We start from the raw sequence: 16,036 nt of genomic DNA on the forward strand, positions 1-16,036 counted from the left end.
TGATTTAGCATCAGATTTTGACGTTTACTGGCCTTGTTGTTTACTAATTTTATGAAAGAGTGAACGAGAGGGAATGATTTTTGTGCAGAGCCCCATTTGTCTTTATCGTCTGATCAAGTGCTGATATTGAGCAAAATTTAAATAAGTTTTATTGCATGTCACCCAAAACTTCATCGTACAGCAAAAACCTGTTGAAGCGATAATTTAAACACAATCCTTATTATGATTTAAGCAAATAATTTAAACCCCATCCCAGAAAGCCACAAGCACCGCATGAAGGGGTGCATTTGCCAGAAGCCACATCACCATCACACAACTGATTCATTTTGCAGCTTCGGTGTCCATTTAGCGAGATGCCAAAAAGGAATGAGCTTTCAGTGCAACCGGCAGTGGTGGCACCGTGAGTAAAATAGGCAAAAGTGGCATCCTGGCTTCCCGGTCACGTATAACGGAACGGCCATTATTTCCCCCGGGATGATGAATATTGCGCACAGTGGCATATAGCTGGCCAAAATCGGAAAAATAATTTCAGATCGATTGGTGCACATTTTGATTTTTCCATCATGAGAACTGTACTAATGTGAGCAAAAATTAACCTTTCATATTTTCATCAAATTCCTCAAATTGTCTCATTAGAAATAATAGCACTGATAATAAATCTTTGAACTGTTCGGTAGATACCTATAATTAAATGTGTTTTGTACTATACCATTTAATGCCAATAAAGTTTGTATCCTTCGACAGATACGCGTATTTCTCAACTGTGCATTGTTGCGTCAAAGTATAAATATTTATGGTTGTTTAGAGTTATTTTAAAGATCGATTTTTTGTCAGCATAAACTGCTAAATTCATTCAGCAGCCGTTAATATTTTACCCACAATTTTCAACTTAAAAGTGGTATGCAAATAAAAACGTTTCAAAAACAGTTTAAGTTTATACGGTTTTATTAAGTTACCTAACGAAGTACGCTTATTTTAGATCAATTCTGTCAAGTGTATCGGAAAATCGATTTTTGTTTGATTATTTCTATCAAATTGCTCTCAGAAAACTTGTTTTATCACTGAATTTTGATTTATGGAAAATTTGAATGTAATTTCTTCTTTTGGTCAACATTCGAACACAATGCGGCCACTCTTCTGCCCGGCTACTACGAGGCAGGGTGAAATGTGGCGGCAAATTTCGCTCCGATCATTATCAGCAAATTAAATGCGACAAAAACCAGCATCGACAGCGATGTCGTTCCGCGTTTTGGCTTCCAGGATGACGTTGAGTTTGCACTTGATGTCGGTTGCCGGTTCCAGGTCCATCCGAGGGCGGTCCGAGTTATGAAATAGTTCAACTCCAGCAGCAGCGTGACGACGTGAAGCACTATGTAGGGCACCAGGAGGACCGTGTTGGGCTGAAAATAGGGTAACATTTAGTGGGTCTGTGGGGGTGTTGCTTTATTATACCACTTGACACCGCACTAGACCGATGCACTGGTTGGGCAAGCGGTCCCTGTTTAGACGATTAGTGGCTGGTGGGTGGAAATATTGCTTTTTGGCAAGGCATAAGGGGAATGTATCGATCGACTGGTTGGTATGTTTTCATTTATGAAGGAGAATAACGCAGTTTTATCACTATGAAAATTTATTTAAGTTATCCATATTAACAAACTGAATGAACAGAAAAATGAGTGATACTTGTTCTACTTAATTGATTAATTATTAAATTAAGTAATCGAACGCGAAGCCATTTGAACATAGGGTTTGAGTGGACTTATTCCATACACATTGTAAATTGCACTTATTTTTTGCTGTCTCTCCAAGTCCACTAGACATTAACCCCTCCATAGAGGAAGCCATTGCATTAATAAAAATACTTAAACTGAACGATTGGCTTGACGAAGAATTCCAGATAATTTTGAATGCAAAAAGAGCAAACAGGGATCCTGTCAAAATGTTTAACCCATAAAACAAATGAATAAGCTGGATATGGAAGATTAAAGAGTCGTTTGTAAGAATTTAAGCTTGAAAGAATTGAACAGTTGTGGTGCACTCAGAAAATAGCAAGTTCTGCAAACAACTTTACGTATTCAACAAGAGACTTCGTGGCCGTGGTGTCGTGGCCGAGCGGTTAGTGTTACCAAGCATTTACACGCGTCGAGTGAAGGAGCGTGGGTTCGATTCCCGCTTCAGTCCGGAAAACTTTTTATCAGGAATGTATTTCGACTGTGCCATTGGGCGTTGCATGCTAGTCCGTTGTCTAGTGTGGTGCTTCCTTCAAAGGGCAAATCGTCCATTGGAACTATTACCGTGTAGGTGTCTTTTAAAAATGGACCGGAAGTCCTGTCGTGAGTATGAGGAATAAGAAGGATGTATCTTGACAAATGAATAGAAACTGATCGAAAGGTGAAAGCAGCACTACGTTCAACATCTGAATGGTGTGGAAGTTGAACAACAAGATAGCAGGGTGCATAGCTACATCACAACAGTGATTTGGCTTGTGCTACAAGTCCGATGTCCCCTCGGAACTACCTCATGTTATTACTTCAGGGGGCTGAGGGCCACCTCCTGCTCTGACTGAGATTTATCTCTGCTACGTTACTTACATTTTAGGCCGGCCGCTTCGCCTGGCCAATGTGAGACTCTCAATGATATCCCAGACAACCAGAAATCGCATGAAAGTTCACGTTATAACTCGTTTATTCATACTAATTACATCAAACCCGCAAAACACCGTGGATAAACTCGTCAGATTGATGAGCTGCCTCGCATAAAATACTTCTTTTCTGAGTTCATTTGTACATTTTGTTTCGTCCCGTACACTCGTACAAAGTAAGTCGAATCAATCCGTAGCAGCTGTCAAATCTACATTTGTTATCATAAGTTAAGTCGCATAAGATAACAGGTTAGTTCGGGAGAATATTTATACACTCGCATTGTATGTTATTAATCATCACATAATATATGCACGCATATCGCCTCCACTTTTGTACGTAGAAGGCCTTTTCGCGACATCTTATAAGTTAAATGTTGCACATACAGCTCTTCTGACTAAAAACAACTTAACCTTCCATGCCAAGGTATTCAAACGGTTTGATCTTGCAGTTTGTCCATACATACGTTCAACGCAACGTGCGTCGCACAGTGCGTTGAATGTATGGAGATGCGGGACAAAAATCAAAACTGAAAGATCAGGCCATTTAAGGACCTTGGTATGAAAGGAAAAGTTTTTTCTGGTGAAAAGAGCTGCAATTTGCATAAATGACATATAGTATACGCATAATCGCAAAACTGTCCTAAGCGCCAATTCCAATATTTTCCAAGAAAAACCTTGTAATTTGTACTGTTATTGCCTATAATGATGTAAGAAGTTATTTGCAAATATGTCTCTTCATACTCGTAGCTGCAAAAGTGACTTATACGCCTTTATGCAAAAAAATGAGCAAATTTTTAAATTTTTCTGGTTTTTAACATAAAATTTGAATAAAATCTAGGAAACTTCATTTAAAATATATTATTTCAACATAAACTTGCTCTGATGTAATGCCTGGTTCAGCTTTGACCACATAGCGTTGCGAGATTTTCGGATTTTTTATCACAAACAACTCATATTCATACTTGTGTTGGTTAAGGAGTATACCGAAAAATAGTTGAAAATCTCGAAGAGTTGCAGGGAGTTGCAGCTGTATCTTTCAGACCTCTTAGAGGACACTCCTAGAAAGATGTCTGTGAGTGATTTAGGGTGGAACTCGGTGGAACTTTTTCTTAATCGATAACCAAATTTGCATGTTAGTATTTTATAAGTTTGATTTCATAGCCAACTCATCGTGCCGTTTTCTAATATTCAAAGTCAAAATTGGTGTGCTTATCCCATCAAATATACTTTACCAACCTTCAAACATGTTCTCTTTTAAATTTTGATTGAATATATTGGTTTCAACGCCGTCCGTACTAGTTGAAAGTAATGTTGAAAACATGTGACAAAATTAAGTTTTTCTGCTACTCTGACAACTGTCATTTTCGACGCTTGTTGTAGTCGTTTTAGTGCTTTATAAATCTTATAAATACACGTTTCAATAGCCGATTATTGCCGAATAAAATAACTTGAAATTTGATTTTTGTCTATGGAGCAACGCACTGTGCGTCGGTACAAAAACACATATCCATAAATACTTTACACAAAATAAAAAAAATGTTCTGGACCTCCCGACCGATTTTTTTTAAATTTTAGTCGCAAATGAAAGAGCAAAGTCTTCTTGTTTTAAGTTTGAAATTTAAGACTTACCTATTTTTTTTTGTAATAAAGTTACTCCATACAGACACCGTGATCTGTGCTGAGTTGGCATGCAAAGTCAACAAACTGTGTGTTGAGTTTGAGCTCGGAAAACTTACTGAGGAACAGTTAAAGTGCCTAGTATTCGCGTGCGGTTTAAAAGCGAGGAGCAACGCGGAAGCTTGGACTAAATTGCTGAGTAGGATCGAAGAAAGAACCGACATCATCTTGGAGCGAACACCAAGTGAGTGCCAACGTCTCCTCAGCATCAAACACGACACAGCAATGATTGAGGCAAGGCAACATTCAGCAGCAGCGCAAGCAGTCAAGAGCAAGCATCACGTCAGGAAGCGTGTATCTCGATACGAACGGCTTTAACCAGTTTCGGGTTTTTCGTCCGGGTCAAGTAAAGCCACCGGAACAGGACCGGGTTTGCCATGTTGGAACTGTGGTTCCATGCACTACTCCAAGGATTGTACCTTCAAGAAGCATCAATGTCAAGAGTGCAGACTAGTCGGTCACAAAGACGGATACTGCTCTAGCGCAAGGAAGGCAAGAAGTCCACGATCTCCGAACAAGCGATTTTTCCCGAGGAAGACAGAAACCAAGGGTGTCGTGGTGAAGTACGTGAAGAAGAGACGAAGATTTGTGAGTGCGCTGTTGAACGATCGGCAGATCAGTTTTCAACTAGATACTGCATCGGACATAAGCATAATCTTCGAGAAGATTTGGCGTAGAATCGTCCCACGTCCAGTTCAGTGAAGGTCAAAGCTTCGAAAGCATCCGGAAAGCCACTGAAGTTGGAATTTGAGTAGGAATGGTGGGAATTGCATCAATCGATCGCTTCTACGTCGTGAAACAGCAACTCAATTTGCTCGGCTTGGATCTCATCGATCAATTGAATTTCTGCTCGAAACCGATGGATCGCTTCTGCAATCATGTCAGCAGCTCGCCCACAGCAGTCGGCACCTTAAAGCAAGCTTCTCCGACATTGTTCAACGATTCCCCGGCAATTTGTACAAATTCAAAGGTACTCCTCGGTACATCTTTGCAAAACTGACCAACTGTGAGGTATTTAGCCAAATCGATCTTTCCGATGCAGGTCGAGATAGAGAAAGAATCCCGCGAAATGCTCACAATCAATAAGCACCGAAGATTCTACCGCTACAACCGACTTCCACCGTGGGTCAAGCCAGCACCAGGAGCGTTTCAGCAGTTAGTGTACACCTAAGGGGTGCGAAGGGGATATCAACGAGCAGCCAGGCTGCTGTCAAGCTAAAATTTTCTTCAAAATGTTCCGAGTATGCCGAGGAGTGTGCGGCCATTACTTAGTCACGCTAAAAACTGCTGTACCTTTTATGTGACACAAAACTATCAACTGTTTGGAAAACGTTAACTTGATCTTATTGATGGTAAGTTTTTCAAAATTTTTGTGAAATATATTAAAAAAAAAAGAGACCGCACCCCTCAGGGACCCCACCTGGGAGGGAGGCACTGATATTACACACAAAATATGACACAAAGTGATTCTACCCCATTACCCCGAATCCCATTACCCCGAATGCCATTAACCCGAACGCCATTACTCCGAATTCCAAAACCCAGAACGACCCATCACCCCGAATGACATTACCCCGAATTCCAATATCATGGGAAAATGTCATCAATATCATCATGTGAAGATAATTGTAATTTCGGGGAAATAGCATTCGGGGTAATGGTACATTCTGGGTAATGGAATTCGGGTGACGGCATTCGGGGAAATGGCATTCGGGGTAATGGCGTAGAATCCACAAAGTTATTTCGAATTGCAAGAAAACTCCAGCTTTCCAACGACAATCAAGGCAGACTTGATGAAAATCGCTAGTTTTCTTTTGTTGTGTTCCTTCGATCGTTCTGGACAATCATGGAAAAAGGGCCAAAGTTTTCTGTGCATTTAAGGTGAAGATGAATCGAAGCCAAACCTCAAATTTTCAAGAGCACGGATCTGGAGAACCAAACACCCGTTTGAGCTGAAAACTTAATCGATTGGTCACTACCAGCGAGTGACCAATCGATAAGGTTTTCAGCCTAAATGGATGTTTGGTTCTCCAGATTCGTGCTCTTGAAAGTTTGAGATTTGGCTTCGATTTATCTTCACCTTAATTTTCGTTTTTATTGGATAAAGTTAAATAATGTGAAATTGAACATTTTATATTCAATAAGGATAAATATTAAATTTAAATAAAATTGTATTAAATTAAATAAAATGAAATGACATTACTTTTGAATGAGCATGAATAGCTTTTCAATCGATTTTAGTCACATTTGATGAAATGCTAAAATACGTTTTAATCAACCATGTTTATCATGTATGTCCATTGTTTTAGATCTGGGCTCACAGTGACAGTTCGTGACAGCAGAATCTCGGCTCACCTTGATGTACATAAATTTCGTATTTCGTTTCTCCCTCCCAGGTGTGCACCATGCTGGGTTGAAGTGCACGTCAGGCTACCTCGACCATGTGTTAGTAGGCGATATGGACGAAGAAGACCATCACCGGAGTCTCGAAAATGTCCTCCATCGACTTCAAAAGTACGGGTTCACCATCAAAGTGGAGAAGTGTTCGTTTGGCCAACAGCAAATCAAATACGTAGGTCACCTTATCGATGAGCACGGATTAGACCCGGATCCGGCCAAAATTGAAGCATGCCAGTGTGATCAAATTTTCATTAGGTTGAAAAAAATTAGTTTGAGAGTATAACTGATAACAGAGAATCACTTTGGTAAACGTAAAAAAAAAACTATTTGAAGAGTATAGAAGAGGATTAATGTGGTGGATATAGTTCGAAAGTGTATTCAATAGCTAGAATTTGTCATGCGTGTATCATATGGGAATTTCAGCTTGAGCACCTCTAGCCGAAGCAGGAAACGGTTCAAAAAGTGAAAATTAAACGAAGCGTTGCGTCCGAGATCAAACCGAAGTGGAATTGGCTTCGATGAACGAGGTTCGTGGATTTGATTTGCGATGGATGAAGGCATTCTGGTAACCATTGCAGAAGCAATCAGATACTAATTTTATCCAACCGACGTCTCGTTAGTGCGTTCTTTCCTAGAGGCAATTAACTATTACGGGAAATGTGTCCCAAGCATGCGAACGCCCGCATGCGAAGGTACCCGCTTGACGAGCTCCTCAAGCAAGAAAAGAAGTTCGTTAGGTCGCCCGAATATCAGCAAGCATTCGATAATTTCAAGAAAATTCTGTCTTCCGACTAAGTCCTTACACACTACAACCCGTAGTTAGACATCATCGTGTAGGTAGATGCGTCTTCCATCGGAGTCGAGGCCACAATAAGCCACAGGTTTCCAACGGCTCTATCAAATTGGTTCAGCATGCGTCCAAAGCATTAAACTCAGCTGAGCAAGCATACAGTCTGCCAGATCGCGAGGGGCTCGCGATAATATCCGCCATAAACAAGTTCCATAAGATGGTTTTCGGCCAAAAATTCACGTTGCAGACGGATCACGCTTCACTTCTTCGGATCTTTGAGTCGAAAACTGGGCATTCCCGTTTACACGGCCAATTGTTTGCAACGCTGGGGGTTACAGTTGCTGATGTGCGATTTCGTCTACGTCAACACGGACAAGTACGGCAACGCAGACGTCTTGTCAATGCTGATTGAACATCATGTAAAGCCGGAAGAGGATTTTGTGGTGGCTAGCATTGTGCTGGAGAAAGATTTGAAAGCACTAGCTACCAAATCAATCGACGCGCTTCCACTCAACTTCAAAATGGTCCAGGATGCAACACGTTCTGATCCAGATCTCGGAAAATTTTACCGCTTCATCCATTGGCCACGGTGAAAGTCCGCCATCACAAGCCATGAGATCAAGCGTTTCTAAGATCGTCGAGAGTCCTTATCAACAGTACAAGGCTGCATCATGTTCGATGAACGTTTGGTTATTCCACCGAGCTACCGGAAGCGGTGTCTGCATCATCTCCACCGAGGACATCCGGGAATGCAGCGCATGAAGATGATAGCCCGAAGCTATGTCTACTGGCCATCGTTAGATGAGGACATCGTTGCTTACTTTGATTCCTGTCATCATTGCGCAGCTATAGCCAAGAGTCCTCGAAAGTCCGCACCACTGTCCTGGCTAGAGTCAACGTATCTTTGGCAGCGCGTTCACTTGTACTATGCCGGGCCGATAGAAGGTGAATACTTCCTGCTGAGCGTCGACTCAAATTCAAAGTGGGACGAAATAGTCACAACCAAGTCAACCACGGCTGCCATTACAGTCAGCATCCTTCGTAGCTCGTCTTGGATTGCCGGAGACTATGGTAAGCGACAACGTTCCCCAGTTCTTTTGCGCCGGGTTCGATAAATTCTGCTTGGAGAATGGTGTCAACCACATCACTATGCACCGTAACACCCACAATCAAACTGGCAAGCAGACAGCTGCTAAGCGTGCTGAGCATGTCATTCCACCAGTAAGCTGGCCGCCGTCTATCCCTCGGCTTCTGTTTTCGCGGCATAAGTATTTTTAAATAATTTGTAGGTACAGTAAACTCTCCCTTACTCGATATTCCGTATCTCGATATCGAGTTAGAGAACCATAGTAAAAGTTGGTTTTCATGGCTCAGGGTCGGCACGCTCACCAATAAAACTCGCGGTCAGAAAGTTCTCGCACTTAATTCAGTCTACCACAGAAGTTCTTCAAACAATTTATTGACTGGCTAGCTTCACTCCCACTTTCTTAATCTAGTCTAACCTTAGCGGGGACCCTTCTTCTTCTCCACCACCTTACTGCTACAGGACCTCGACGACGATGCAGTACGGCGATGTCTTCTGGGGTGGCTTGGGGTATGGGCTACGTAGATCCATTGCGTGTCCTGGTCCTGCCGATATGGTAACGGATCAGCCTTCGGCGGGGTTCTGCAGTCCCCTTCGCTTTCACTTCTTCCACGTCTTCACTCTATTTCTTCTCTCTATCCTTTTCAATTTTTCACTTTTAACTTTTTGGTGTAGCCTTTAACTGTTGACTGCTTCAGTCGACGAACTCTGAGCAAGCCAAGGAATTAAGGAGTCATCGACTGTCTTGCGGTCCCTGACCTCGTTGTTCGGTCATTGCCCTCTCCATGAACTCAACGATCCCATTACGCCACCCTCAAGGCTACCCAGAAGATGGTAACCAAGCCCTCTGGTGGTGGGTTTTTTCACTGCGGTGGGTAGGTGGCTACGTAGAGTATTCTAGAGTGGTAGAGTATATCTAAGGCTGCTCGGGAGTTTGAACGGTGGAAACATAACGAAGTACAAGTTTTCCTGTCATTTGACAATTTAAATTCTACGAAACACGAATTTCCCGGTGACTCTCACGACATAAAATAACCAACACTTACCAATCAGTGTAAAATAGGTTTTCATGGTTACCGTAGTATTAAATACAAGAATTTGCCTTTTTTTTTCATTATAGACTTTTTTTCGAACCATACTATCCTAGTGGTAATTGAACCTTTTTCTAGTATTTTTTTTCTGTTCATGCCAAGTAAACACAAACTCGTTTACGACAACACTCAAGAGTACAAAAGTAGAGGCGATATGCCAAATTTACGTATATCGCCTCCGCCTTTGAATTCTAAGAAGTTGTCCATAACCAAATGGTCAAGATTTTTTTTTAAGCTGTTCTACATACAAATCTACTTTTTCAGGCTGATGAACATGAATATAATCGCTCACCTGTCCCAACGCCAAGAAGGAGAAAACGTAGCTTACCTTTAATAGTCCGTAAATTGCCAATCCATTGGTCTGCAACATGACCATCTCTATAATGAAATGCATGTTCCTGCTGATGCTCCTCAGCCGCCCACCTCCCATCGCGTTTCCTGTTCCGCTTGTGCCGTTTCGTTTCCGCTCTGTCAGTTCGTTTATTGCAAAACACTGGCCAAGTAGGTACATAGAAAAGAAGCACCCCAACCGTCAACACACAAACGAGATGGAAATTGCACAAAAGCACTAATTATCGAGAGATTTCCATCATCGTACTAACCGCTGTCACTACAGAACCCAGCGGTCAGTAGGGGTGCCTGGGTTAAAATGCACCTTGCCGTTTTCTTCGCGATAAGAAACTTTTCGTGGAACGCAGATAAGCAAATTTATGTTACATCGAAAACTGTTACTTAAAAATTAGTATTTTCACTAGCCCACAAATAATTATTTTTCATGGCCTAATCGCTTATCAAAGTGAAACCTGTGACCCACCGATCCTCCCCATTTACAAACATTCCTTCCATTTAACTTTGTGGAGATGCAGAGGTAAACACGGTCTTCCTAATATTCCTTATTTCAACTACACCTGACTGGTAGGACGTGGTCGGCGCCGTTACTGACCCTATATAGAAGTACTGAATTGAATTGAAACTTCTAGTTGTTTCTTTGTGCATCTTCATTGACTTTGGTCGATTACGGAATAGCAACCATTGATATGTGTGTCAGTCTAAGCTAAGCTAAAACGTTTTTCATCGTTATAATAACCAAAAAATAAATAACTTTTTTTTGTTATTATATAAGTTTTTTTTTTGTATTTCCAAAAGATAATTGACTTATATGTAACAATAAATAACCAACTTAACTAATCAAAATATATCGGTGAATGTGTGTGCTCGAAAAACTTTGAATTAAAAAAAAGTGCACCGAGTATCGAACCCAGACAACCAGAAGTCACATAACAGTTAACGAAAAAAGTCGTTTAGTTACACAAATTTCATCACACCTGCACTACATGATGGATGATATCGTTCGACCGATGAGTTTCCTCGCATAAAACGCTATTTTATGAGTTCATACGTACATTTCGTTTCGTTCCGTATACTCGTACAAAACAAGTCGGATCAATCCGTAGCAGCTGTCAAATCAACATTGTTATCACAAATTAAGTCGCATAAGAGTACAGACTAGTTCACAATAAAATTAACACACTCGCATTGCATGTTATTTTACATCATATAAAATATGCACGTATATCGCTGTAAGGAAGTAGAGTAGGCAACATCGTATGATAAGTAGGCTTTAAAAATACGTGAGTATGGAAACCAAGAAAAACATATCTACTGTCAGTTATTGATTTAATCTTGGCTTGAACAGACGTTGTTCAATTTACTACAATCGCCTCCACTTTTGTACGTATAAGGCCTTTTCGCAACATCTTGTACGTGAAACTTTGCGCATATAAACATCGCATAACGCAAAAGGTGATTTCGTTATGCGTACATTCTGGTTGTCTGACAACAGTACTATTGCCAAAACCAAATGAGCACTGCATGTTAGAATCTTTAAAGTGTTCAGGTTTCACGATTTTTTCTAGAAATTTAATAATTAAAATATTATTCTCCACAATTAGTTGTAATAATTAATTTTGTATTTGGGGCCCCCTTCATTGGTCTCCATATTGGAAAATATTCCTTGGCTGGTGCATTTTTCCCCAGGATCCCCCTACAGCGATGATAGCACGGAAAGAAGAACATCAAGCCGGCTTACCGCTTCCACAACGTTGATCAACACGGCGTACCACTTGATGAACTGGGCAGACCTCCACGAGCTGTTCAGTCGGGTCTCGAACTGATGCAGAAAGCCTCCGACCGGCAACCCGGCCCAGATGGTCAAACTTAATTGGTGCTGATTTGAGAACGGTGTCGGTTGCAGTGGAGGCACGTTCAACCGACCGGAACATATCGATCGATAGCAGGACATTGTGTTGCTTCTCGCTGCTGGATTGCGGAGCGAGGGGTTTCTGAAGATAGATTATTGCGCGCGGTCAAACGGATTGTAATTTGACAAGAGATAGACTTTTGTTATGCTGGATAATTTGGTTTGTGTATTACAAATGACAAGCAGATCTTGGACTCCTTCGATTTTTTATTTATATTCTAATTAGGTTGTTTGTTGATTTTCTATGAAAAACTGACCCATATTCTACGTCATGACGATTGCAATCTTATAAGTCGCGAGATCAAAGGCGTAGGATAACAACAGAATCCTAAAGCCTTGGAGACATCTTGGAGGACAAAAAAAATCAATCCAATTCAAATCAATGGAGTCTTCTTCATTAGCTAATATGACGGGCTCAGATTTAATTCCACAATTAAATACTATCAATATACAACTGTTAACGCTTGTAGATTCTCAAGACTTCATTCCATCGAGTCCTTTAACAACCAAGTGCAGCGAAAGAAATCAATACAATATTTCGTTTACTTTTATCCATTGTTATGAGCTTCCTACACATATTAAAACAATCTATAAATCATTGGTTGTGTTTGTAGTTTCGAAAGACTATTTCCATGGAGTTGATGGATGATCAAGAACATGCGTATGAATTAGTACAATACTGCATTTACATATATGAAGAATCAAGATCATATGCCATAACTAAAACTATTGATAGTGCACTGATTACGATTGTAGCTCCTATGACCTGTCTTACATGGAGTCCTTGAAGAACCAGGACTTCAGTACAGGTCAGTACATAACTCCATTTAATTATATTAGGAGTAAAGATTTGATGCCATAACTAAATACCATTAATATATTACAGTTTCGTTTACTAATATGAATAGTTAAGGGCCTTCGCAATATTGAAGAACTATCCATAGACAATTGGCTAAGCTTGCAGATCTTAAAGCTTATATTTGATGGATATCTTGAAAGACCTAGAAAAAACCGCATATATTATTACAATACACCGTTTACTCTCTATAGTGCGTTAGTAACAACACGTATTATCAGTTCAATGGTTTATTACAGAATGATGTTTGGTTCCTACGTCTGACTCTTCTAATATGTCCATGACTACTATGTTAAGTGAACTACTGTGATGTTGTGAGAAGTTTAGTAATGTACTTAATTAATTTACTACAATTCGGTCATCCTGATTCAACGATGTCCTCATCGTTATCATCATCAGTAAATATATGAGGAAAAGATAACCATTTTCGCATATTTCCCGGTGAGCAAACTGAGCTATATGGAAGGCTAGAGACTTGAAATCCATCTATGTCAGTAACTAAATAACGATCATTTGGTAAAATTTGTTTTATAACGTAAGGACCTTTAAATTTATTAGATAATTTATGAGTATCAACTGTTTTTATAACAACGAAAGCGAAAGGGTGTACAAGATTATAAAGAAGGAGTTATAATCTTGTACACCCTTTCGCTTTTTATCCACTTTGGTTTTATTATATGCTTGAAGTTTTTCAATTTGGTCCTTTGCTTCTTTCCTAATATCTACAAGATTCCTAAATTCAATATTTTCCTGGTTATTTTTGACAAGTGTCTCTAAATTAAACTCAACTTTATTGAAAGTATTTTGAAGTTGGCCAAATAATAATATACTAGGATAGTTTTTTATGGATCTATTAATAGTGTTATTATAAATAAACTCTACATTCGGTAACAAAATATCCCATCTTTTATCAGTACAGTGGGATTCCGTTTTTGGCAACAAGAACAAAATTTTCAGTTGCCAAAATCGGAACCGTGCCAAAATCGGAACCCAATTTTTTCATTAATTTTTATTTGTAGCTAATCATTTAAAAGGAAAATAAGCTGACTTCACATGTTTTTTAAATGTTTTATTTCATTTCATTCGATTTTGTAAAATTAAATGTTGTGTAAAAAAAATCTTAATTATTTACACACTTGTCCAAAGCAATGCTTCTAATTTTACGTAAGTGTAAAATATCATTTAACTCAAATTCATTATCTTCGGCCCACTGGATAGCATAATTCAGACTATTTACAGCCTGGTGATGCTGAATATGCTCAGGACGCTCGGGCTCATTGACTGCATCAACCGTAGGGGTGTCTGATTGATTCAAATCCTCATCATCTTCATCACTGTCGTCTTTATTTGGACTCTCTTCGTTATTAACGAAGGCCAAAATGTCTGCATCGGAATAGTCGTCGGTACACTGATCTTCATCGGTTGAATTTGATGGTGCAACCGGTTGGGTGGCGCTGGATTTCCGGAACAACATGGATAACGGGACATCGTCTTCATGCATCAACTTTGAGCCCACAAATATACCAATATTCCTCCACGCCTGCCGCAGCACTTGTTCTGACACTTCTGTCCATGCCTCGTGAAGCCAAAATGCAACATTTTTCAGGTTGATGGTCTTGAAATGTTTTGCACTATCCATAGACGAGAAAGTGATCTCCTGAAATAATTTTTCTCTATATTTCAGCTTAATCGTTTGGATTATATGCTGATCCATTGGCTGCATTATTGGTGTCACATTCGGCGGAAGAAATATTACAGATATCTGTCCATCGTCTGACATCAGCTCGTCTTCAAAATGATGCGCTGTGCAATTGTCCAGCAGGAGCAAAGCTTTAGAATCAATTCCAACACGTGCTGAATATTGCCGAACACTTGGAGCAAAAGTGTTATAGAACCATGATTGGAAAATGTCCCTGGTCATCCATGCATTCTTAGAAGAATCGTATTGCAATGGCAACTGAATATTCATGAATGCCCTTGGATTTTTAGATTTTCCAATCATAAGCATAGGCAGTTTATGGGTCCCTGACGCATTAGCGCAAGGCATAAATGTGACTCTATCCTTGGCTACCTTATGTCCTGATGCCGAGGATTCGCTACTGTGCACCAATGTATAACCAGGCAACATTTTAAAAAACAGTCCGGATTCATCGGCATTGTAAAGCTGATCAATTGATAAATTTTTTTCCTTAACAAAGTCAAAAAATTGTTGCTTAAACGGCTCAATGTTGTCTCGATCACTTGACAGTTTCTCTCCGGATAATTTCAGCTTTCGGATGTTGAATCGCCTTTTGAAATTATGGATCCACTTCTTGCTGAACTTGAATGAGCTCGAAATTCGCAGCTTAGAAGCAAATTTCCGGGCTTGAAGCACAATCAAGCTTGATGTAACAGTTTCGTGGTTATTTCGCATTTTCAAAAACCAGTAAAATAGAGCCAGTTCAAGTTTTTTATGCTTGCCGGAAGAAACATATTTTTTCTTGGAACATCTTCCCCCCATCGAAGACGATTTACGTAGAATTTTCGCTTCTTGGATTTCAATTTTCCTTATCGTGGCTCTATCCACTCCAAATTCCCTCGCAAGTTCTGTCTTGGTACAGTTTTGCAACTTGAGGCGTTGCAAAATTTCGGTCCTTTGTTTTAGACTGAGGCTCCGTCTTTGCTTTTTCTTCGGAAAACTGTCCATTCTCGCGATGAGCTCTATAAATTGTTAGCCTAATTTGAGTTGAACGTGTTTAAAATAAAAACATTTATGTTACCTCTTGATACAATATCAAATAATTTCCTTTTCTTCACAAAATATTAATGCTTGTTTCTGAACTGCTCCATGTACATCCTTCCGTTTTGACGTTTAAAAGAGCTTTGAAGGTTTTATCTATGAACACTCAATGTGAGTATGCAATGTGAACATACATTGCCATGGCAACTAACCAAACAACTTGATCATTTTGAATCATTTTGGAAGGGTACGTACATTTTAGAAGTGCTTAAAAGGACAAAGGATAGACATACATTTTAATGTGAAGTCGAAAAAACACATTCTCTTGGAAATCAAAATTGTTTTCTTTTGAAAAGTTTTGATAAAATAATAAGAATATATTTGATCTAATCACTGATCTAACTTAAGGCCGCACGGGACGTCATCATAATCACCCTATCCATTTCAAGAAGCAAATCCCAAGAACTACTCCATATATCGATGCGAAAATGTATCACTATGATTCTATATATGTAGTG

General features: G+C 39.8%; 1 protein-coding gene across 1 annotated transcript; it reads right to left on the minus strand.

Moving 5' to 3' along the window:
* Nucleotides 1-1,048: 1,048 nt before the first annotated feature.
* Nucleotides 1,049-12,127, minus strand: LOC110678786. Its single transcript, XM_021852141.1, has 3 exons — nt 11,773-12,127; nt 10,012-10,176; nt 1,049-1,400 (listed from the first exon to the last, which is right to left on the minus strand). The coding sequence occupies exons 1-3, from the start codon at nt 11,983-11,985 to the stop codon at nt 1,149-1,151; spliced, it is 630 nt and encodes a 209-aa protein (XP_021707833.1). The 5' UTR covers nt 11,986-12,127; the 3' UTR covers nt 1,049-1,148.
* Nucleotides 12,128-16,036: the final 3,909 nt, after the last annotated feature.

This window comes from Aedes aegypti, chromosome 3, assembly GCF_002204515.2.
Source record: "Aedes aegypti strain LVP_AGWG chromosome 3, AaegL5.0 Primary Assembly, whole genome shotgun sequence".
Lineage (NCBI taxonomy): Eukaryota > Metazoa > Arthropoda > Insecta > Diptera > Culicidae > Aedes > Aedes aegypti.